The sequence below is a fragment of the Staurois parvus genome, unplaced genomic scaffold (genome assembly GCF_062004578.1).
Source record: "Staurois parvus isolate SC_StPar_1 unplaced genomic scaffold, SC_StPar_1.0 ptg002356l, whole genome shotgun sequence".
NCBI lineage: Eukaryota > Metazoa > Chordata > Amphibia > Anura > Ranidae > Staurois > Staurois parvus.
The window spans coordinates 447,076-473,003 of NW_028320152.1; the positions used below are offsets into that span (position 1 = coordinate 447,076).

At 47.1% G+C, this 25,928-nt stretch overlaps 1 protein-coding gene across 2 annotated transcripts in view; it reads right to left on the minus strand.

Moving 5' to 3' along the window:
* Positions 1-25,928, minus strand: part of LOC149431199 (uncharacterized) — a 49,947-nt gene that overhangs the window by 23,397 nt on the left and 622 nt on the right. Inside the window, exons 2-5 of one of the 2 annotated variants that reach the window (XM_089665798.1) lie at positions 17,617-17,979; positions 13,578-13,901; positions 9,646-9,738; positions 3,589-3,684 (exon numbers count right to left, since the gene is read on the minus strand). In XM_089665798.1, the coding sequence (XP_089521924.1) occupies positions 3,589-3,684; positions 9,646-9,738; positions 13,578-13,901; positions 17,617-17,979 (876 nt within the window). The remainder of the gene's footprint in view (positions 1-3,588; positions 3,685-9,645; positions 9,739-13,577; positions 13,902-17,616; positions 17,980-25,928) is intronic. The other variant, XM_089665799.1, reaches the window with a different exon arrangement.

Consider the following 25,928-nt stretch of genomic DNA (forward strand, 5'->3'; position numbering starts at 1 on the left):
ATCTGCGGATTGAGCATAATGGATCGGACTCCGATCCATTATGCTCAATCCGCAGATCCGATCCATCCTGCGGGGATCGTCAGCTTTCTTTACAACTTACCTTTTCTTGGCGCGGGTCCGGGTGTAGCGGCAAGATGTGTCTCCCATGTAGATATGTCCCCCCTGAAGCAACTGCGCATGTCCCGGTTTCAGGCACGATCAATCAATGATAGCAATAGTTCTATCATCAATTGATCGTGCCTGAAACCGGGACATACGCAGTTGCTTCAGGGGGGACATATCTACATGGGAGACACATCTTGCCGCTACACTGGTGTCACTCCGTATAGGTTGCATGCCGACGATCCTACGGGGAGCCATCCTGATCGGAGCCATCCTGCAAGGATTGTCAGCTTGCTTTACAACTTACCTTTTTGTGGAGCGGGTCCGGAGTCACCTGGTGCAGACCGCACCCCCTGCACCAGCCTCAGGACACCACTGAGTAAAACACTTCTGCTATGGCAGAGCTGGTCAGAGGGAGTTCTTTCCCATCTCCCCGTTGCCACACAGAGTGATAATGCTAGTGCGCACCAGGTGATTAGGGTGTGCCCAGGCACATGCAGCACACACAGTGATTAGGGTGTGCCCAGGCACGCGCAGCACACCGAGTGATTAGGGTGTGCCCAGACACAGGCAGCACACCGAGTGATTAGGGTGTGCCCAGACACAGGCAGCACACACAGTGCTTAGGGTGTGCCCAGGCACGCGCAGCACACACAGTTATTAGGGTGTGCCCAGGCACATGCAGCACACCGAGTGATTAGGGTGTGCCCAGGCACATGCAGCACACCGAGTGATTAGGGTGTGCCCAGAAACACGCAGCACACCGAGTGATTAGGGTGTGCCCAGAAACACGCAGCACACCGAGTGATTAGGGTGTGCCCAGAAACACGCCGCACACCAAGTGATTAGGGTGTGCCCAGAAACACGCAGCACACCGAGTGATTAGGGTGTGCCCAGAAACACGCAGCACACCGAGTGATTAGGGTGTGCCCAGGCACACGCAGCACACCGAGTGATTAGGGTGTGCCCAGGCACACGCAGCACACCGAGTGATTAGGGTGTGCCCAGAAACACGCAGCACACCGAGTGATTAGGGTGTGCCCAGACACATGCAGCACACACAGTGATTAGGGTGTGCCCAGGCACACGCAGCACACCGAGTGATTAGGGTGTGCCCAGACACATGCAGCACACACAGTGATTAGGGTGTGCCCAGACACATGCAGCACACACAATGATTAGGGTGTGCCCAGACACATGCAGCACACACAGTGATTAGGGTGTGCCCAGGCACACGCAGCACACCGAGTGATTAGGGTGTGCCCAGACACACGCAGCACACCAAGTGATTAGGGTGTGCCCAGGCACACGCAGCACACCAAGTGATTAGGGTGTGCCCAGACACACGCAGCACACCGAGTGATTAGGGTGTGCCCAGACACACGCAGCACACCGAGTGATTAGGGTGTGCCCAGACACACGCAGCACACCGAGTGATTAGGGTGTGCCCAGACACACGCAGCACACCGAGTGATTAGGGTGTGCCCAGACACACGCAGCACACCGAGTGATTAGGGTGTGCCCAGGCACATGCAGCACACCAAGTGATTAGGGTGTGCCCAGGCACACGCAGCACACCGAGTGATTAGGGTGTGCCCAGGCACACGCAGCACACCAAGTGATTAGGGTGTGCCCAGGCACACGCAGCACACCCTGTGCGCACACCTGTGGTGGCAACTAATGCTCAGAGTTCCCGATGCTAAAAACAAACACTAAGAAGTTGTAGTTAGAAATAAGTGAACAACAAACATTTCTTTTCCGCTAGTGATTTGTGATTTTCTCACCCAAAATCTATTCTACCTTTTCAAAACCTTACCCCCCAAAAAATTTAAAATCTGCAAACTGAGGTATTAAGCGCATAGGTTTTGCCAAAGTGTCCAAAATTTTCTTGATGAAAACTAAAAATTGTATTGTGGGAGAACCCTAGATTGGTGGGAATAGGATTTTTTTTAGGGAGGGATGGTGGTAACAGTATAGCTCAGCAGGAAGAGGGGTGATGCAACAATCTGTTGAATTTTGTAGCTGGGGGAGGGCTGGCTTTGGCTAACACAGCCACTTCAGGTGGCGTTGGTTATAGAAATTGGAGTATTTCTGTTATTTAGCAGCTACTAATGGTGTTGGTTGGTGGTGGGAATGGTGGTGTCTATGTGTATTCTGTGGTATCAGGGATGGGTAGCAGAAAACTAAGACTTATCAAGCCCTGATATTTGCCGGCAACAGAGTTGTGCACTTTTTGGTTAAAATGCTCTCCAGCATACTAAATACACTCTCAAAAAGAATGGTAAAATGTGGAGAACCTTTTTGGCAAACTGAGTCCACTGTAGACCACTGCTCCAGCCTACAGAACCAATATTCTATGGAGGTTACCAGCTACGGCTTTACTGACCGTGTGGTCGCTGATGAAATAAATCATATTTTTTGTAAAAAAGCAGTCAGTATTATTATTATACAGGATTTATATAGCACCAACAGTTTACGCAGCGCTTTACAATATAAAGGGGGACAGTACAATTACAGTACAGAAGGGATAGGAGGGCCCTGCTGATGGTGCTTACAATCTAAAGGGAAGGGGAGGTGGTACAAAAGGTAATGACTGTGGGGGGATGATCTGATGGAGGTGACTCAAGTACAGTTCTTAGGTGGAGGTGGAATAGGGTTCCCTGAATAAATTAGTTTTTAAGGATCACCTAAAGGTGGACAGGGTAGGAGCTGACCAGACATACTAAGGAAGGGAGTTCCAGAGGATGGGAGAGGTTCTGGAGAAGTCCTGGAGGCAAGTGTGAGGGGTGGTAACAAGGGAACTGGAGACCAGGAGGTCTTGGGAGGAATGGAGCAGACGATTTGGATGATATCTGGACAAGGTTGGTGATGTAGCTAGGGGAAGTGATGTGAATGGCTTTGTACGTAGCGGTTGGTATGTTGACTTTTATACATTGGTCTAGTGGAAGCCAGTGATGGGATTGGCTGAGCAGCAGTCATGGATCGGTAATAAGGAGTATTGGTCTAGCAGCAGCATTCATAATAGACTGAAGTGGGTAAAGGTCAGTCATTGAGGAGGGAGTTGCAGTAATTAAGATGGGATGCAACCAAAGCATGGATAAGTTGTTTTGTGATGTCATTATGAAGAGGCAAATTCTGGAAATGTCGCGGAGGTCAAGGTGGCAGGATTTAGTCAGTGACTGGAAGTAAGGGCCGAAAGAGAGTTCAAAGTCTAGGATTACGCCTAGCAACCTGGCTTATGTGTAGGGACCAATGGTTGTGCCATTGATTTCAGTGATCAGTATCAAAAAGAAATTACCAAACAATAACAATCTCATGCAGAATCAGTAAAAAAAACCAAAAAAACTTCCTGCAAAAGGCTCCTCTGGTCCGGCAATGTGCCATTCCAGCTCTGCTGCCTTGGGCTGTACAATAGGCCCATTGGCTGATACTTGGCTTACATTGTATACCAGCTTTTGGTATTTATCACGAGTTTCATAAACTTACCATCGAAATCCCTTGTGAAGTGTATTGTAAAACAAAGTAGAGGTAACATTGATATAAGGACAGCACACTGAAGAACATCTATCCATGGTCTCCAACCTATAAAAGAGAAGATAGACATTTCTTAGTTCTATAGATGAAAAGAATCCCCAGCCGTTTAATTTATTTATATAATTCTGTTTGCAAATGAGAGAACAAAAACACAAAACTGCTTCCAGATCCAGAAGGTTTGTCTTCTTTTTTTACCAACCTCCCGGTTCCACTTCACATAAATTGAAAATTGACCCTGAGAAGGTGAATTTGGAGTGGGGAGGAATAGTACTTGGGGGTATTTGTGCTGGGATGGGATTAGTGTTGGGAAGTATTTTGTGCTGGGATGGGATTGGTGTTGGCAGGTATTTGTGTTGGGATGGGATTAGTGTTGGGAGGTATTTGTGCTGGGATGGGATTAGTGTTGGGAGGTATTTGTGCTGGGATAGGATTAGTGTTGGGAGGTATTTGTGCTGGGATGGGATTAGTGTTGGGAGGTATTTGTGTTGGGATGGGATTGGTGTTGGGAGGTATTTGTGCTGGGATGGGATTAGTGTTGGGAGGTATTTGTGTTGGGATGGGATTGGTGTTGGGAGGTATTTGTGCTGGGATGGGATTAGTGTTGGGAGGTATTTGTGCTGGGATGGGATTAGTGTTGGGAGGTATTTGTGCTGGGATAGGATTAGTGTTGGGAGGTATTTGTGCTGGGATGGGATTAGTGTTGGGAGGTATTTGTGTTGGGATGGGATTGGTGTTGGGAGGTATTTGTGCTGGGATGGGATTAGTGTTGGGAGGTATTTGTGTTGGGATGGGATTAGTGTTGTGGGGTATTTATTATAATTATATTATTATTATACAGTATTTATAAAGCAGCAATGGTTCGCTCAGCGCTGTACATTACAATGGGAGACAATACATGAGACAGTACAATAACAATACAATGCGATACACAAGGGGTTCAAGGGCCCTGCTCCTTGGAGCTTACAATCTAGGAGGGAGGGGATAGTGGTACAGGAGGAAATGGCTGTGGGGAATGGAGTGGTAGGAAGAGTGGAGGAGGGCGACAATTAGGGGGTGGGGTAGGCTTCCATGAAGAGGTGGGTTTTCAGGGTGCGCCTAAAGGAGAGGAGAGTAGGTGATAGTCTGATGGATTGGGGTTGGGAGTTCCAGAGGATGGGTGACGCCCTGGAGAAGTCCTGGAGGCGGGCATGGGAGGAGGAGACCAGAGAACTAGAGAGAAGGAGGTCTTGTGAGGAGCGGAGAGTGCATGTTGGGTGGTACTTGGATATTAGGTCAGTGATGTAGTTTGGGGCCGTATGATGGACAGCTTTGTACGTCAGTGTTAGGATTTTGAATTTGATCCGTTGGGCAATCGGAAGCCAGTGGAGGGATTGGCAGAGGGGGGTGGCAGAAACGGAGCGGTTGGTGAGGTGAATGAGTCTGGCTGCCGTATTCAGGATCGACTGAAGTGGGGATAGCCTGTGGCAGAGCAGGCCATTGAGGAGGGAGTTGCAGTAATCGAGTCGTGATATGATGAGGGAGTGGATGAGCTGCTTAGTGGTTTCTGGGGTTAGGAACTTGTGGATTTTAGCGATGTTGTGGAGGTGGAGTCTCCATGAGTTTGTGAGTGATTGGATTTGGGGCTAGAAGGATAGATTGGAGTCAAGTATGACACCAAGTACCCTGGTCTGCAGGGCGGGCCTGATGGTGGCATTGTTGGACGTGATGGAGAAGTCAATGGGGGTTGGTGTGCGGGTTGGGGGGAAGACTAGGAGCTCAGTTTTGGAGAGGTTCAGTTTAAGGAAGTGGAGCGACATCCAGTCTGATATGTCGTTCAGCAGGCTTGTGATTCGGGCGAAGACTGAGGGGGTGAGGTGGGGGGTTGAGAGATAGATTTGCATGTTGTCGGCATAGAGGTGGTAGTTGAAGCCGTGAGAGTGTATGAGTTGGCCAAGGGAGGAGGTATAGATGGAGAAGAGAAGGGGCCCTAGGACAGAGCCTTGGGGGACCCCAACAGAGAGAGGGAGTGAGGGGGAGGTGGTAGCGTTATAGGTAATGCTGAAGGAGCGTTGTGATAGGTAGGACAAGAGCCAGGAGAGAGCGGAATCTCTGAGGCCAAGGGAGTGTAGTTTTTTGAGGAGGAGGGGGTGGTCGACTGTGCCGAAGGCCGCGGAGAAGTCGAGGAGTAGGAGCACTGAATAGTGGCCGTTAGCTTTGGCAGTTAGCAGGTCGTTGGAGAGTTTGAGTAAGGCAGTTTCGGTGGAGTGTAGGGGACGGAAGCGCTCGAGGAGTTTGGATGTAAATGGCAGCAGGGAGATTTGTGTTGGGAGGGAGCGTAGGATGGAGGAGGAGGGAGGTCGTAGGAGTTGTGAGGGGATAGGGTCAAGGGGGCAGGTGGTGAGGTGGGCATTAGAGAAGATCTTGGTGACCTCCTCGATGGTAGTAAGGTCGAAGGAGTGGAGTGTTGAGGGGGCTTCAGTGTGAGGAATGTTAGGTGGGGTGGAGGTCAGAACAGTGGTGAGGCCGAGGGAGAGGGGTGATGAGGGGGTTGCTGTGTGAGGGGGACGGGTGGGGAGGAAGTTTGAGCAGCGGCGATGTCCCTGTGAATAGTGTCAATCTTGATGGGATTAGTGTTGGGGAGTATTTGTGCTGGGATGGGATTAGTGTTGGGAGGTATTTGTGCTGGGATGGGATTAGTGTTGGGGGGTATTTGTGCTAGGATGGGATTAGAGTTGAGGGGTATTTGTGCTGGGACGGGATTAGTGTCAGGGGGTGTTGATGGTGGAAGAAAATGAGTGCTAGAAGGGGGATGCGAGGGGAAAGGAATTTGTGCTGGGGAGGTCAAATGTGGATGGAGAGTATTTGTGCTAGGTGGGAGAATTGAGGAAACTGGGGGGGGAGGATCATTTGTGCTAGGAACCAGAAAAAGGGGATTGGGGGGGGGGCATTTGGAGAGGAGACTATTTGTGCTAGGAAGGGGAATATTGGGGGGCAGGGGTTGTGCTAACAAGGGGGATTTGAGGCAAGAATGTTTTAATGAAGTTTTTCTTTAAGGTCGGCTCAGACAAAGTGTTAGCTCCTCTGTTTATTTTGAGTGCACACAAAATCACATACAAAGGAAGAATTTCATTTACAAAACTGATTGGGCTGAAGTTTATACATGTCAATGAGACAGCAATCAAAATTATTATTTATATATATATTATTATACAGGATTTACGGCGCCAACAGTTTGCTCTGCGCTTTACAATATAACGGGAGACAATACAGCAACAATACAGTTCAATACAAGAGGGATAGGAGGGCCCTGATCCTGGGAGCTTACAATCTAGGAATCAAATCATACTTTTTGGATACAAGAAGACTTTTGTTTCAGGCCCCAGTGAAACTTGTGAATGAGACCATTTCAATTGCCTGCTGGAGACAGGTGAAAAGGTCTCGGTGGGAAGCCCCACTGAAAGCAAGGGGAACCTGACATTGCCCACAGCTATTTGCGGCCATTCACATGTAATTGCTTCAGCAACAAATACCTTGGATTCAGGTAATCAAAAATGTCTCCTTTTAGGAGTGTGAATAGGGCTTTGTTTAACCATGCCCATTTAAGCCAGTCCCATTGTCTATTTAATGCAATTTGACCACACCCACTGTTCGCCTTGGCATATTTCACCGCATTACTTCTCTACTTTGGGAGCCCAAAGGTGTCCCAGGCCTTTTGCAATCCTGCCACCTAAGCTATAACCTGTAAGGAGATTGCTGTGAGTTGCATAGATTGTTAAAGCGATATTAAACTCAAAAGCAAACAGTTCTTAGATGTGATGGCTGCATTAGTTTTCATTTTTAGGTTTTCTTTAATCATACACCTACACAGTGGCGAAAATAATTATTCGATCTCCTGCAAATTTTGTAAGATCAGTCGCCCTCAGGCTGGAGCTCCATGCAAGATTACACCACGTGGGTTAAGTTTACCCACTTGCCCAAAATGAAGGGTCTATAATTTTTATCATAGGTGTATATAAATGATAGAGATAGAATATATCAACCAAAAATCCAGAAAAAACACACAATATAAATGTTATACATTTAGTTGCAGTTCACTGAGTAAAATAAGTATTTGATCCCTTACCAACCAACAATAATTCTGGCTCCCACAGACTGGTGATGTGCTCATGTGGTACACAGATTAGTCCTGTCAATGGAAAAAGGTGCTCCTAATGACAACTCGTTATGTGTATAAAAGACACCTGTCCACAGAATCACTTTCTTCCATTCAAACATCACTATCATGGGCAAATGACCAAAGAGCTGTCAAAGGACGTCAGGGACAAGATTGTACACCTACACAAGGCTGGAATGGGCTACAAGACCATCAGCAAGAAGCTTGGTGAGAAGGAGACAACTGTTGGAGCGATTATTCACAAACGGAAGAAATACAAAATAACCATCATCGCTCGGTCTGGAGCTTCATGGAAGAATTCGCCTCATGGGGTAACGATGATCATGAGAAAAAGTGAGGGATCAGAACAGAACTACACGGGAGGAGCTTGTGAGTGATCTCAAGGCAGTTGGGACCAAAACAAACCATTGGTAACACAATTGAAATCCAGCAGCTCTCGCAAAGTCCCCCTCCTCACGAAGGCACATGTACAGACCCGTCTGAAGTTTAACAATAAACATCTAAATGAATCAGAGAATGATTGGAAGAAAGTGCTGTGGTCAGATGAGACCAAAATTGTGCTCTTTAGCATTAACACGACTTGCCGTGTCTGGATGAAGAAAAATGCTGAATGTTACCCTAAGAACACCATCCCTACAGTCAAGCATGGAGGTGGAAAGATTATGCTTTGGGGCTGTTCCTCTGCTAAAGGTACAGGACGACTTTGCCACATTAAGGGGCCAATGGACGGGGCCATGTATTGTAAAATCTTGGATGAGAACCTTTTCCCTCAGCCAGAACACTGAAGATGGGTTGTGGATGGGTCTTCAAGCATGACAATGACCCAAAACATACCACCAAGGCAACAAAAGAGTGGCTCAAGAAGAAGCACATTAAGGTCATGGAGTGGCCTAGCTAGTCTCCAGACCTTCATCCTATAGAAAATTTATGAAGGGAGCTGAAACTTCAAGTTGCCAAGCAGAAGCCAAGAAACCTTAAGGAAGAGAAGATCTGTAAAGAAGAGTAGACCAAAATCCCTGCTGAGATGTGTGCCGGCCTGGTAACCAATTTCAAGAAATGTCTTACTGTGCTTGCCAACAAGGATTCCCCCATCCAGTACTAAGTCATGTTTTGCTTGGGGATCAAATACTTATTTTACTCACTGAACTGCAACTCCATTTATAACATTTGTATTGTGTGTTTTTTCTGGATTTTTGGTTGATATTCTGTCTCTATCATTTAAAATACACCTATAATTAAAAAAATTATAGACCCTTCATTTCGTTGTAAGTGGGCAAACGTACAAAATCTGCAGTGGATTAAATCATCATTTTCCCCAAGGTATATACCCAGAAGCTATGGGCAACAATAGTTAACTATTAAACGTTGCCTAATAATCCCTGCTTCTAGTCTGGATTAGTAGCAGCTCCTTCCTAGGACGTGTGCTCTCAGAAACTCTCTCTCTGCTTCCTCCATCTGGGGTTTCTAACCCAATCACACAGAGACAGGAAGTGATGTACATTATTAACTCTGTGACCTTAAGCAGCACACCCACTTACAGATACAGACAGTAGAGGACAACAGATCCCTACACAAGGATTACTTTTAATGTTAATTTGTGAGGTCATCAATATCTATTTTATTTGTTTGTTGAAAGCAATCAATCTGATAAAAGAAGGCTACATGTGTCAATATCAAATGAACAGTCGAATGATAATGAACAATGATCAATTATGCAAATACCAAATTACTGTGTACGTCCGGCATCACTGAACACCCCCTGTACTTCCTGGAGACCCGGGATTGGTGGTCTGGGAGGGTTCTCCGGTCCCTAAATGATCTGATATCACACGTTCTGGTATCTGTTAGAAACTTACCTTTTTTAAAATGATTCTTCGCAGCTTTTGTTAAACCTGCTAATCCAGCCAACACAACCACAGCAAACCACATGACCACCACTGGATTCCGCCCTATAGAAGAAAAACACAATACACATCAGTTGACGCCAAGGTCTGGAGAACCCCAATAGCAGTCCCGATCCTCCTCTTTTTGAGTGCCTCGGCTCCTCCTGTTCAGCCAGTGCCCCCAATAGCAAGTTGTGCTGGGGGCACTGGTGCATGCATAGGACACACAGAGCCACTACTCGACCCCACCCCCGGTCTCTCCTCATTGGCTCACTGGCTGTGATTGACAGTAGCAGGAGCCAATGGCTCCCACTGCTGTCTCAGCCAATGAGGAGTAAGAGACCCAGGAGAAGCTCAGCTCTCATCACTGGATCGAGAGGGAGCTCAGGTGAGTACAAAGGAGGGGCTGGGGGGGCGGGTGCTCCATACAGAAGTTTTTTTACCTTCATGCATCATCCTGCAATGTAAAAGCCACCCTAGCGGCTCATTAGCTGCTGGATTACTATTACAGGCCTACCGGCGCTTCTCCATGTCCTCCCGTGGGAGCCAGAGAACAGATCCGTGGGAGCCAGAGAACAGATCCGCCGGCGGCACCGGTTTTCCATAGAGCTGGCCGTGGACCAGATGGCCTAAAATGATTTTTAATATGTATGCAAAAAAAAAAATGCAAAAACGGCTCTGGCAGTGAAAGGGTTAAAGCGCCATGGGGCATTTCTGGCCCCTTAGACCTGAAAATAAGCACTTTTCAACCCTAAACATCGATCTCCTCCTAGTAACTAGATTTTCATTGGCTAAAACAAAAAAAACAGTCAAGCCTGAAATTGCTCCAACATCGTCTATAAATGTTCAGGTTTGGTTGCACCGTAAGTATTCAGCGTTTTGCAACCATCTGTCCCGTACCTGATAGGAGACTGAAATGACGTGGTCAGCCTCACTTGTGTCACTAGCCCTGACCCCACTGGAGTTGGAACAGAGGGAGTCTAAGACCCAGGGGAACAAGAGCGCCAGTAGTTGTTGTTTGCAGCTCTTGCAGATGATGACCTTGGAAGACTGATGATCCTCTGATTCAGTCACAGTGGTAACATGCAGAGCTGGTTTTGTAGATCACCAGGTATGCACCAGAGCAAGGCAGGAAGTGAGAGGGAGAGACAGGAGCAGTGTTATAGGAATAGCCAGAGTCATCAACAAGTGGACAGCAAAGTACAGAATCAGAAGCAAAGCCGAAGTCAGGAGCAGAGCCAAAGTCAGGAACCAGTATCAATCAGGAGGGTAATCAGAATCAGGTGAGGAACAAGCCAGGTCAGCAACAAGGGAATCACTCAGGAACAAGCAGGACACGGGGGAGCTGAAGACCAGTTAGCACTCAACATGGGCAGGGACACCCTTTAAATAGTCCGTCTGGCGCCAATCTTCGCCGTGCGTGTGCGCGTGCACGTACGCGTGCGCGATCGTGCATTTCCGCGCGCATGTGCACAACCGGTCATCCTTCTCCAGATGTTTCTATGCGCATGCGCATTTCTATTCACTATTCGTTTCACCGGAAATCCCTTACACCATCACCCTGCACAAGCTCTGGATCTAGACTGAAGAATCTGGAATTTGTGGAAAGCAATAAAAGCCTAATTTTACTGACGTTAGGTTCAGTAAAGTGTTACTAAACCCACAACAGTACAATCAGTCTGTAGATGCAGTAAAGCACACTTGTTGTACTCACTGTGGAACCTAAGGGGTTAATCCTCTGCATTGTGTAAAAAGGCTGTTTGATCCTGACTTCTCTGATCCTCCCCTTCTTACAGTATCCCCCTCTTATCTCCTGATAAGACATGTTGTGTGGAGTCATTCTGCACATGCTCAGTTTGGTGTGTATTGCTAGAGATATTTTTTTTTCCTCTTGGGAGAATGCATGTGATCAGCACAGGGATAATCAGCACTGTCCAGACAGAGGGTCAGGGGTTCTGCATCCTCCTACAGCAGAAAGAGAAAACTCCTCCTACAAGCTTTAACCAATGCTCGGTTGGACACTGATAGAAGACTGCTCTAACTGCTGATGAGAAAAGGTATTTAGCAGTTTTTAGTTACTAAAATAATTGCATTTCCATGTTCTGTGTACTGTGGGAGACCGGATATAGTGAATGCGGGGTCCGGGGAGAGCGGATATGGTGAATGCGGGGTCCGGGGAGAGCAGATATAGTGAATGCAGAGTCCGGGGAGAGCAGATATAGTGAATGCGGGGTCCGGGGAGAGCGGATATAGTGAATGCGGGGTCCGGGGAGAGCGGATATAGTGAACGCGGGGTCCGGGGAGAGCGGATATAGTGAACGCGGGATCCGGGGAGAGCGGATATAGTGAACGCGGGGTCCGGGGAGAGCGGATATAGTGAACGCGGGGTCCGGGGAGAGCGGATATAGTGAACGCGGGGTCCGGGGAGAGCGGATATAGTGAACGCGGGGTCCGGGGAGAGCGGATATAGTGAACGCGGGGTCCGGGGAGAGCGGATATAGTGAACGCGGGGTCCGGGGAGGAGAGCGGATATAGTGAACGCGGGGTCCGGGGAGGAGAGCGGATATAGTGAACGCGGGGTCCGGGGAGGAGAGCGGATATAGTGAACGCGGGGTCCGGGGAGAGCGGATATAGTGAACGCGGGGTCCGGGGAGGAGAGCGGATATAGTGAACGCGGGGTCCGGGGAGAGCGGATATAGTGAACGCGGGGTCCGGGGAGGAGAGCGGATATAGTGAACGCGGGGTCCGGGGAGAGCGGATATAGTGAACGCGGGGTCCGGGGAGAGTGGATATAGTGAACGCGGGGTCCGGGGAGAGCGGATATAGTGAACGCGGGGTCCGGGGAGGAGAGCGGATATAGTGAACGCGGGGTCCGGGGAGGAGAGCGGATATAGTGAACGCGGGGTCCGGGGAGGAGAGCGGATATAGTGAACGCGGGGTCCGGGGAGGAGAGCGGATATAGTGAACGCGGGGTCTGGGGAGAGCGGATATAGTGAATGCGGGGTCCGGGGAGAGCGGATATAGTGAATGCGGGGTCCGGGGAAAGTGGATATAGTGAATGCGGGGTCTGGGGAGACCGGATATAGGGAACGCGGGGTCCGGGGAGAGCGGAAATAGTGAACGCGGGGTCCGGGGAGAGCGGATATAGGGAATGCGGGGTCCAGGGAGAGCGGATATAGGGAATGCGGGGTCCGGGGAGAGGGGATATAGTGAATGCGGGGTCCGGGGAGAGGGGATATAGTGAATGCGGGGTCCGAGGAGAGGGGATATAGTGAATGCGGGGTCCGGGGAGAGCGGATATAGTGAATGCGGGGTCCGGGGAGAGCGGATATAGTGAATGCGGGGTCCGAGGAGAGGGGATATAGTGAATGCGGGGTCCGGGAAGAGCGGATATAGTGAATGCGGGGTCCGGGGAGAGCGGATATAGTGAATGCGGGGTCCGGGGAGAGGGGATATAGTGAATGCGGGGTCCGGGAAGAGCGGATATAGTGAATGCGGGGTCCGGGGAGAGCGGATATAGTGAATGCGGGGTCCGAGGAGAGCGGATATAGGGAATGCAGGGTCCGGGGAGAGCGGATATAGTGAATGCGGGGTCCGGGGAGACCGGATATAGGGAATGCAGGGTCCTGGGACAGCGGATATAGTGAATGCGGGGTCCGGGGAGAGCGGATATAGTGAATGCGGGGTCCGGGGAGAGCGGATATAGGGAATGCGGGGTCCGGGGAGAGCGGATATAGTGAATGCGGGGTCTGGGGAGACCGGATATAGGGAATGCAGGGTCCTGGGACAGAGGATATAGTGAATGCGGGGTCTGGGGAGACCGGATATAGGGAATGCAGGGTCCTGGGACAGAGGATATAGTGAATGCGGGGTCCGAGGTTTAGTAACACATGAAGGCTACTTACTTGGCACAGTGAAATTGACAGAAGTTTTCTCCTTCAGGGATCTGTGGCTCACAATGCAGGATAATACATCTCCAGTCTCCACTCCGGTAGACGACCTCACACTCAGCATACTGGTCACATTAAATGTCCCATCGCTGTTCCTCAATAGTTTTGTGAGAAAAAAATTTGTATGCAAAGATGAGCTGGTGGCCGTATATTTACTGTATTTAACCCATTGGATGTCCACAGTTTCTGGGTAAAAATAGCTGACGTCACAAAAAATATTAATTGCCAAGTATCCAAGGTCTAGTAATCTGAAATGACTCAGCGTAGTCTGCGGTTTAACTGTATAAGAAGAGACATTTGTCATCATTGTAAATTAAACAGTAATAAAAACAAAGTAAATTGTTATTTAATATTTCTAAATTGCATTATTAAGTGCCACCTTATTTCACAGCACTGAGAGAGAGAACATCAAAACAAATCAGTCTCTGTACCAGAAGAGCAGAAGAGCTTACGCTCTAATGCCCCCCCCCCCAGTCACAAAGTATTATTAATATACATTTATATATCTCTGACATATACCGCAGTGCTGTACAGAGATCACTGGCCCAGTCCCATCAGTCTCTGTACCAGAGGAGCTGACACTCTAATGTCCCCCACAGTTTTTACCAAAGGAGCTTACACTCTAATGTCCCCTCCCCCACAGTCACACACTATTATTATTATACATGTATATAGCTCTGACATATACCGCAGCGCTGTACAGAGATCACTGAGCCAGTCACATCAGTCTCTGCACCAGAGGAGCTTACACTCTAATGTCCCCCACAGTTTTTACCAAAGGAGCTTACACTCTAATGTCCCCTCCCCCACAGTCACACACTGTTATTATTACACATTCCCATAGCTCTGACATATACCACAGCGCTGTACAGAGAACATTGAGCCAGTCACATCAGTCTCTGTACCAGAGGAGCTTACACTCTACTGTCCCCTCCCCCACAGTCACATCAGTCTCTGCACCAGAGGAGCTTACACTCTACTGTCCCCTCCCCCACAGTCACATCAGTCTCTGCACCAGAGGAGCTTACACTCTACTGTCCCCTCCCCCACAGTCAGATCAGTCTCTGCACCAAAGGAGCTTACACTCTAATGTCCCCCACAGTTTTTACCAAAGGAGCTTACACACTATTATTATTACACATTCCCATAGCTCTGACATATACCACAGCGCTGTACAGAGAACATTGAGCCAGTCACATCATTCTATATACCAGAGGAGCTTACACTCTAATGTCCCCAAATCCAAATGACACATTGCAGATAGTAGAAAGGCTTTAATCCAAAACTTGTGCAGATCTTCATAGAATGAACATTCAGATAGGTCAGAAGACTATAATATGAGCAGTTCCAGCAGCATCATGTGATCGGAATGGAGACTAAGGTATACCAAAAAGAGAGAGTGGGACTAACTGTACATAGTACCCCCTAACTATGGAGTGAGGCAACATGATACTGCCTGTCAAAATGTATGATTTCAAATATTAAACAAATTGATTAACCGGTTCAAATGTAGAATCAGTGAGAACTGTGATGATGTCATTTAAAAAGTCAGTTGGGGAGGACTATGAAATGTCTAGAACTGTAGGGACTGGTATTGCATAAGTGCCGTGACCAGTGGGGTTGAGGTCTGTTGGCACATGGTACCCATGATCGAGAACTTTCTGATTTCAGTGGCTAACATGGCTGCACAAAGTTCAAGCCTTTGAATGGTATGTGTTGGCTTTGATGTCAGCTGTCAGGTACCTGGTGAAGACTGGAAGGCTATGGGGGCCTCTCTTGCACCTCCTATCGAACACTCCTGAAGATGGAGGCAGAGTGTGAGGGCAAGGGGTGGCAAGAGTGCCATAGTAGCTGGCTGGTGATCGCCGCTTTGTAGGGAGGTAGAGCTGGTAGTCACAGTCCTCAGAATAGGATGCAAGAGTATCTTGGCACCAGCAGGGCTGCTGTTAGAAACCATGGGGCCCCAAACAGCCAACCTGACAAGCCCGCCCCCCCCCCCCCAAAAAAACAACACAGTTTACTATGCTTCAGTTATGAAAGAGTGAGTGATCGGTTGATCGGTACTGATCATTCATTGTGTTCATTCAGGAAAGGAAGGGCTGGTAAACGTGACATATTTACCGGATCCTTCCCCCACCCTCCAACCTGAAGGATCCTGTTGTGTGCTTGCAGCTGCCAGTGGGAAGGAGAGTAAGGAATCCGGCAGCACTACAGGGGTGGGGGCACATGGGGTCCTGGGCAGCAGGGGGAAACATAATGTGCACGGATGGTGGTGGTGGTGGGGGGGGGGGGGGGGCAATTACTGGATCTGATCCCCTGTGTGGCTCTCTCTGCATCAGCTGAAAGCCACCAGGAGGTAGAGAAGAAGTCAGCTTTCAGCTGCTGCAGAGAGAGCCATACACGGGATAGGTCCCAGTAATTGCCCCCCTGTGCCATACCAATCACCCTCCCTGCCCACATCCAGTTCACCCAACTGCCTGCCCCCCCTGCTGGCCGGGGCCCTGTACAGGAGGACTGGTGGTACCCCCTTATCCATGGCCCTGGGCACCAGAGCAGGGAACAGAAGCAAGACCAGGAGACAGGCAGAAGGTCTGCAACAACTGAGCAGTGAGGGGCCGCGGGAGCAGGCCAAGGTCAGTAACAATAGGGAAAAAACAGTACAGAATCAACAGACAAGTCCAGTAAACAGACCGGGGTCAGAGTAACCAAGTGAACAGGGTTGAGGCAGAAGCAGAGTCCAAGGGCAAGCCAGATCATACACAGTGTCAGGAATGGACTCAGCACTGGTGGTGGGACTCACCTGCCGTGTGGGCTGCAGTACCAGGGCTGGCCAGCGGGAGCTCTCAGCAGCCAGAAGCTCACTCCTGCAATCAGCCATCACCTGAGGCTGATTGCAGGAGGTGTATTTAAGGAATGGCCAGGCCTGCAGTCAGGGCTTAGTGTATGTTTCCCATGAGCCCCTGTACCTGCATCCTGTCTGCTTCCTGCCTGATCCTGACTCTGCTTTGATCCTGACTCTGAATGAACTCCGCCTGTCCTGACCTCGGCTATTCCTGACCACTCTTCCGCTCGCTCCTGGTACCCTGTTTGCCCGTTTGCTAACGACCCGGCCTGCCTGACTACGTTTGATTTGTATGTATGGTTATCTGTTGGAGTTTGGGTTGTTTGCACTGTGTTATGTTTACCTTGCACTGCATTTGTGTTGTTTAGTCTTAATAAAGTGTCTTATTTACACTATACCTGAAGCCTGCGTTTCCCTGTGTCAGTCCACACACCTCTGGTCATACCCGGAGCCCTGACACACAGGTAGGCAGGTACAGCGAGTCTCAGGAACGCAGGAGCAAGCTGAAGACCATTCAGCAACTTGTCATAGTGACAGACCAGTATAAATAGGCTACTGGGCGCCAAGCGTACACGCTAATTGGTATGCGCACACGCACACGCACAGGCAGACGTGCGCATATGCACCCGCACACAGAATATAACTGGATATAACATTTATAGGGAAAGTTGATCCAGGGAATATCCGATTGCCTCTCGGGGGATCAGGAAGGAATTTTTTCTCCTGCAGGAGCAAATTGGATCATGCTTGGCTTGGTCTTTTTTTGACTTCCTCTGGATCAACTGTGCGTGTAGGATTAAAACTTTTTTTTTTTTGTTAATGGTTGAACTAGATGGACTTTTGTCTTTTTTCAGCCAGACTATGTAACTATGTAACAGTAAACAGCAAACCAGAACATCTCATATTGCCCTTTTGCTTAGAAGTATGAGCAGGTGTGCATGAGCATGAGCGTAGGTCTGCATGGGTTTCCTGGTGCTGGAAATCCGGTTTACCTTAGATCAGCATGGCCTTACTGAGGACAAAACCCACACTTACTTCATCTCTTAGATCCCACTACTATCACTATAAGATTGTAAAGTTTAGAGATGAAGAATCATATAATCATCCGTCCAGTGGATAAAGGGGGTTGGGTAGTGCTACTAGACTGTGTACCTGATACATGCAGAGTAGATGTAGTGGAGCCGGAATCCGGAGTGACAATGACAAAGCAGCGATAGTCCCCTTCATCTGTGATCTGAATGTTAGGTAGAGAAAGACTGGCGTTGCCTTGTAGGAGGTCTTTGTCATTCATGTGAGATCCGGGCCTTGACGGCTTATGGTGGGAACTACGAAAACCATAAACCTCACGTTCAGTTCCATTTTGTAATCTGAGAGTCCAGACAACTGATAGTTTCTCTAGATTCAGCGGTATTGGGACACCAGACAGCAGACAAGGGATGGTGACATCTTCTCCTCTAAGAGCTTCAGTAGGAACATTTTTGCCAGTAACTCTCAGCCCCCAAACCTGAAAATCACCTAAAAATTACAACAAAAAAAAAAAGAGTGATGACAATTGTACAGGATCTCTTGTGACAGAGGAAACTAAACTGCTAATGAAATCCAGAAAAACACTGCAACGGCACCAAAACCACCTAAGGACCACCCGCCCGCAATGTACTGTGGCTGACATTTTTTTCCCTACTTATCTTTTCTGACTGTTTTTCCCTAGCTTTGCATTTGGCTAGGGTCAGTGTCACTACTGGTAGCATGAGGCCATACCTGGACCCTACAGAGGTTGCACAGGCAGTCCAACTCATCCAGGATGGCACATCAATACCTGCCATTGCCAGAAGGTTTGCTGTGTCTCCCAGCAGTCTCAAGTGCATGGAGGAGATTCCAGGAAACAGGCAGTTCCTCTAGGAGGGCTGGACAGGGCCGTAGAAGGTATTTAACCCATAAGCAGGACCGGTATCTGCTCCTTTGTGCAAGGAGGAACAGGATGAGTCCTGCCAGAGCCCTACAAAATGGCCTCCTGCAGGCCACTGGTATGAATGTCTCTAACCAAGCAATCAGAAACAGACTTCATGAGGGTGGCTTGAGGACCCGACGTCCTCTAGTGGGCCCTGCGCTCACTGACCGGCACCATACAGCTTGACTGGCATTTGCCACTGAACACCAGAATTGGCAGATCCACCACTGGCACCCTGTGCTTTGCACAGATGAAAGCAAGTTCACCCTGAGCACATGTGACAGACATGAACGGGTCTGGAGAAGCCGTAGAGAATGTTCTGCTGCCTGTAACATGGTTCAGCATGACCGTTTTGGTGGTGGATCAGTGATGGTCTGGGGAGGCTTATCCATGGAGGGACGCACAGACCTCTACAGGCTAGACAATGGCACCCTGACTGCCATTAAGTATCGGCATGAAATCCTTGGACCCATTGTCAGACCCTACGTGGGTGCAATAGGTCCTGGGTTCCTCCTGGTGCCCGACAATGCCTGGCCTCATGTGGTGAGTGTAGGCAAGCAGTTCCTGGAGGATGAAGGAATTGATACCATTGAATGGTCCCCACGCTCGCCTGACCTAAATCCAATAGAACCCCTCTGGGATGTCATGTTTCGGTCCATCCGATGCCGCCAGGTTGCATCTCAGACTGTCCAGGAGCTCAGTGATGCCCTGGTCCAGATCTGAGAGGAAATCCGGTGGTATCATTAGGAGCCTCCTCCGACGTCGTCAGGCATGCATACAAGCACGTGGGGGCCATACAAACTACTGAGGACCATTCTGAGTTGCTACAATAACATTTCAGCAAAATGGACTCGCCTACCTGTATAATTTTTTCACTTTGATTTTTGGGGTGTCTTCCTAACACATTACCCCGTCCATGTCAGTATAGAGATCCAGCAGGAGATTTCTCCCCAATGAGATCTGATGGATTTTCAAATTCTTCCTTTCATTTGTTTTGAGCAGTGTATATATTACTTGTTTTAAAAAAAATAACAGGCTTTATGTATTGTTGATATGAGGTATAATTACTTGGGAGGACTTCCTATTTTTTGGGGAGGTGTCCATGCTGTACGTAAGAAACCTCTTAGTAAAAAAGACAACTTTTAAGTAGATAGTTTTTGCCAAAAAAAACATTGGTTGTTTTGTGTAGCAGCAATAATTGATGTGTTGGAAGCAGTAGAGGCAATACAGCCAAAAACTAACAAAGTATACACTTTAAAACAAGAAAGCTAAAGCTATTAAGATAATTTAAGTTGCCAAACCGGGACAAAGAAAGTCCCAGCCCATAGCTTGTTGGGATCTTCTATTCAGTAGCAAAATGTAATGTGTACAAACCACAAACCATAATCCTCAAACCCACATTGCAGAGATGATGCAGTTAAAAAAAATGAGGCAAGAACAGAAAAAAAAACCAATGCCATGCTCAAGAGGCAAAAAGTTTTTAAAAAACATAGCTGGAGAGCTGGCTTGGATTGCAGCTGCTCGGCCATGGAAACCCATTCCATGAAGCTCTCTACGCACTGTTGTTGGGCTCATCTGAAGGCCACACCAAGTTTGGAGGTCTTTATCTATTGACTCTGCAGACAGTTGGTGACTTCTGCGCACTGTGCGCTTCAGCATGCGCTGACCCCGCCCTGTCATGTGACGTGGCCAACCACTTGGTGGCTGAGTGGCTGTTGTTCCCAGTCGCTTCCACTTTGTTATAATCCAATTAACAGTTGAGCGTGGAATATTTAGTAGCCAGGAAATGTCACTGATGGACTTATTTCCCTGGTGGCCACCTATCACGGGACCACGCTTGGAGTCACTGAGCTCCTGAGAGCGACCCATTCTTTCACCAATGTTTGTAGAAGCCGTCTGCATGCCTAGGGGCTTGATTGTATACACCTGTGTCCATGGAGGGGATTGGAACACCTGAATCACATGATTGGGAGGGGATAGGAACACCTGAATCACATGATTGGGAGGGGATAGGAACACCTGAATCACATGATTGGGAGGGGATAGGAACACCTGAATCACATTATTAGGAGGGGATTGGAACACCTGAATCACATGATATGGAGGGGATAGGAACACCTGAATCACATGATATGGAGGGGATAGGAACACCTGAATCACATGATTGGGAGGGGATAGGAACACCTGAATCACATGATATGGAGGGGATAGGAACACCTGAATCACATGATTAGGAGGGGATAGGAACACCTGAATCACATGATTGGGAGGGGATTGGAACATCTGAATCACATGATTGGGAGGGGATAGGAACACCTGAATCACATGATATGGAGGGGATAGGAACACCTAAATCACATGATTGGGAGGGGATAGGAACACCTGAATCACATTATTGGGAGGGGATTGGAACACCTGAATCACATGATATGGAGGGGATAGGAACACCTGAATCACATGATATGGAGGGGATTGGAACACCTGAATCACATGATTGGGAGGGGATAGGAACACCTGAATCACATGATTGGGAGGGCAGGCCCAATACTTTTGGCAATGTAGTGTATATCATGAATCCTCTGAGCACAAAGCAGAGATGAGCGCCTTGATGAAACCATGGGGAGCAGTGGAGAAGCAAAATTTATATTTGATCACCTTTTTTGAAAAGGAAAAAAAGACTGAAAATTAAACAACATGATTTTTTTTACTGCTATAAAACATATCCAATAAAAAATTAAAAAAAAATTTCTTTGTAAAGTTTGCCCAAAATGTATTATTCTACATGCCTTTAGTAAAAAAAAAATCCCAATAAGTGTATATTAGTTGGTTTGTGTGAAAGGTATAGTGTCTACAGACTATAGTGGAATTTTGTATTTATTTATATACTACTAATGGCTGTGAAAAGTGATGATAGTGTTTATATAATGTAAATTAAAAAGTGGTAATCAAAAACCACCAAAAGAATTCTCTATTTTTCCGAATAAAATGATATAAATTGTTTGGGTACAGTGTTGCATCACAGCGCAACTGCCAGTTAAAGTAGCGCAGTGCGGTGTCGCAATAAATGGCCTGATAATGAGGGGGGTAAAATCTTCCAGAGATCAAGAGGTTAATTAGCTGTCTTTTTGTTTCTGTTCTAGTAATACATTCTTTGCACTCAAACTGCTGCTGCTCTTCAGATATTATTTATTGACAAGCAGTTTTGATTTTTTTTTTTCTCCACTAGTGGATCCCATGTTATTCCTCTGTAATAAATCAGCAGGATACACATTTCTAAAAAAAGTGCCCTTAGGCATGTGCTGTCAGCTGGAAAGGAAATCACTGGAAGTTCTCTGTAGATGACATGCATGCCTTTGTTTATTTAAATACCACTCAGGCAGACCAGCGCCTCCAGCACACTCACATGCAGTACAGACCACAACTGTCACATGGTAACCTGAACTTCTATCTACTGTACATGGTCACAGCCTGATGAGAAACCTTTATATAAGCAGCTTTTATTATGAAGGTTCTGATAGAACAAAAATCCCCTTTATATAAGAAACCTTAACATTAGCCCCTATGTATTTTTTTAATTTTAAATAAATAAATTTTTATATATATATATATAATTATAAATAAATACACACGTGTATATATATATATATATATATGTGTGTATATATACTGTATACGTATACATACACACACATGTATATATACAGTGGGGATCGAAAGTTTGGGCACCCCAGCTAAAAATTTGTATTAATGTGCATAAAGAAGCCAAGGAAAGATGGAAAAATCTCCAAAAGGCATCAAATTACAGATTAGACATTCTTATAATATGTCAACAAAAGTTAGATTTTATTTCCATCATTTACACTTTCAAAATAACAGAAAACAAAAAAATGGCGTCTGCAAAAGTTTGGGCCCCCTGCAGAATTTATAGCATGCACTGCCCCCTTTGCAAAGCTGAGACCTGCCAGTGGCATGGATTGTTCTCAATCATCGTCTGGGAAGACCAGGTGATGTCAATCTCAAAGGTTTTAAATGCCCAGACTCATCTGACCTTGCCCCAACAATCAGCACCATGGGTTCTTCTAAGCAGTTGTCTAGAAAACTGAAACTGAAAATAGTTGACGCTCACAAAGCTAAAGAAGCCTATAAGAAGATAGCAAAGCGTTTTCAGATGTCAGTATCCTCTGTTCGGAATGTAATTAAGAAATGGCAGTCATCAGGAACAGTGGAAGTTAAAGCAAGATCTGGAAGACCAAGAAAAATATCAGACAGAACAGCTCGCAGGATTGTGAGAAAAACAATTCAAAATTTGACTGCACGATCCCACCAGAAAGATCTGGCAGACACTGGAGTTGTGGTCACTATTCCGCTATAAAGAGATACTTGTACAAATATGGTCTTCATGGAAGAGTCATCAGAAGAAAACCTCTTCTACGTCCTCACCACAAAAATCATCGTTTGAACTTTGCAAATGAACATATAGACAAGCCTGATGCATTTTGGAAACAAGTTCTGTGGACCGATGAGGTTAAAATTGAACTTTTTGGCCGGAATGAGCAAAGGGACGTTTGGAGAAGAAGGGGCACAGAATTTAATGAAAAGAACCTCTGTCCAACTGTTAAGCATGGGGTTGGATCAATCATGCTTTGGGGTCGTGTTGCAGCCAGTGGCACAGGGAACATCTCACGAGTAGAAGGAAAAATGGATTCAATAAAATTTCAGCAAATTTTGGATGGTAACTTGATGCCATCTGTGAAAAAGCTGAAGTTAAAGAGAGGATGGCTTCTACAAATGGATAATGATCCTAAACACACCTCGAAATCCACGGGGGATTACATCAAGAGGCGTAAACTGAAGGTTTTGCCATGGCCTTCACAATCTCCTGACCTCAACATAATTGAAAATCTATGGATAGACCTTAAAACAGCCGTGCGTGACAGACAGCCCAGAAATCTCAAAGAACTGGAAGACTTTTGTAAGGAAGAATGGGCAAAGATACCTCAAACAAGAATTGAAAGACTCTTGGCTGGCTACAAAAAGCGTTTACAAGCTGTGATACTTGCCAAAGGGGGCAGTACAAGATATTAACTCTGCAGGGTGCCCAAACTTTTGCAGACGCCATTTTTTTGTTTTCTGTTATTTTGAAAGTGTAAATGATGGCAATAAAATCTAACTTTTGTTGACATATTATAAGAATGTCTAATCTGTAATTTGATGCCTTTTGGAGATTTTTCCATCTTTCCTTGGCTTCTTTATGCACATTAATACAAATTTTCAGCTGGGGTGCCCAAACTTTCCATCCCCACTGTATATATACACATATACACACACACTGTATTGCCAGACATATTGTCCCCACCCTCCAATCATGTGATTCAGGTGTTCCAATCCCCTCCATATCATGTGATTCGGGTGTTCCAATCCCCTCCATGGACACAGGTGTATACAATCAAGCCCCTAGGCATGCAGACTGCTTCTACAAACATTGGTGAAAGAATGGGTTGCTCTCAGGAGCTCAGTGACTCCAAGCGTGGTCCCGTGATAGGTGGCCACCAGGGCAATAAGTCCATCCGTGACATTTCCTGGCTACTAAATATTCCACGCTCAACTGTTAGTGGGATCATAACAAAGTGGGAGCAACTGGGAAAAACAGCCACTCAGCCACCAAGTGGTAGGCCACGTCACATGACAGGGCGGGGTCAGCGCATGCTGAAGCACACAGTGCGCAGACGTCACCAACTGTCTGCAGAGTCAATAGCTAAAGACCTCCAAACTTGGTGTGGCCTTCAGATGAGCCCAACAACAGTGCGTAGAGAGCTTCATGGAATGGGTTTCCATGGCCGAGCAGCTGCATCCAAGCCTTCCATCACCAAGTGCAATGCAAAGGGTCAGATGCCGTGGTGTAAAGCACGCCGCCACTGGACTCTAGAGCAGTGGAGGCGTGTTCTCTGGAGTGACCAATCACGCTTTTCTGTCTTGCAATCAGATGGAAGTGTCTGGGTTTGGCAGTTGCCAGGATAATGGTACTTGCCTGACTGCATTGTGCCAAGTGTAAAGTTTGGTGGAGGGGGATTATGGTGTGGGGATGTTTTTCAGGGATTGGACTTGGCCCCCTAGTTCCAGTGAAGGGAACTCTTAAGGTGACATTTTGGACAATTTCCTGATCCCAACTTTGTGGGAAGAGTTTGGGGGTGGCCCCTTTCTGTTCCAACATGACTGCACCCCAGTGCACAAAGCAAGGTCCATAAAGACATGGAGGAGCCAGTTTGGGGTGGAGGAACTTGACTGTCCTGCACAGAGTCCTGACCTCAACCCCATAGAACACCTTTGGGATGAATTTGAGCGGAGACTGCGAGCCAGGCCCCCTCCCCCGACATCAGTGCCTGACCTGACAAATGTGCTTCTGGAAGAATGGTCCAACCTTCCCATAGACACCCTCCTAAACCTTGTGGACGGCCTTCCCAGAAGAGTTGAAGCTGTTATAGCTGCAAAGGGCGGGGCCAACTCAATATTGGAACCTACGGACTAAGACTGGGAGGGGCCATTAAAGGTCATGTGTGTGGAAAGGCATGTGGCCCAATACTTTTGGCAATATAGTGTGTGTGATATAATATATATATGTGGTTCATAAACCACAGTATTATGTGCCTCATTGGGATGCTAATAAAGTCCAAGTGTGTCAGTTCTGTCTCTGCATGTAATGCGGGATGGGATACCCCTCCATTATGTTACTAGATGGGGCTCTATACTTCTAATCTCATAAAGACTCTTAAAGTTGCAACCTCCCTCTCTCAATCAACTATGAACTATTTCTGCTGCTATCATTAATAAATAGATAAGAAATTATATTATATTTACTTGTTTTAACCTTTTTTTTGTTTTTTGCATTCCTCCATTTCCATCCTGGTTTCCATGCCTAGGCAAATTATGCCATACGTCCCAGAAGTCTTCAGGAGGGGAGGGAGAGTTCTCAGCTCAGCCAATGCCTGAGCTAAGGACAGATGGATTCCAGGAAGTAACTGCTACATGAATCATCTGCCCTTACTTAAGATGGCCACTGCCCGAAATGGCAGGAGGTGTTTTTCAAAATGATTTCTTGGCAAAATAAAGCCTGAAGGCATGGATGGATGGGGGGGGGGGGGGTGTTTTGAATATTTAATGGTGGTGCTCAGATTCAGTGCGTTTCCACTTTAATCTTTCTACACCCAATGGGGAATAAACACCACCAAAAGAAAGCTCTATCTTTTCTAAAACCAGATATGACATTAATGTGTGAACAGTGTTGTATGACTGAGTAATTGTCATTCAAAATGTGACAGTTTAGCATTCCGGTCATCGAGTGGTTAAAGCCTCCGGCCTCCAACTCCGGTAGGGTGGCCACCTCATCCCTTTCAACAGATTAATCTGTGGCTGATTAAGGTGGTAATTAAACTCACTCAGTGCCTTATCTGTATTAAATTTATCTTAGAATCTGTGTAATTAATATGTGTTCGGGTTGAAAGTGATGAGGTTCTCCCTT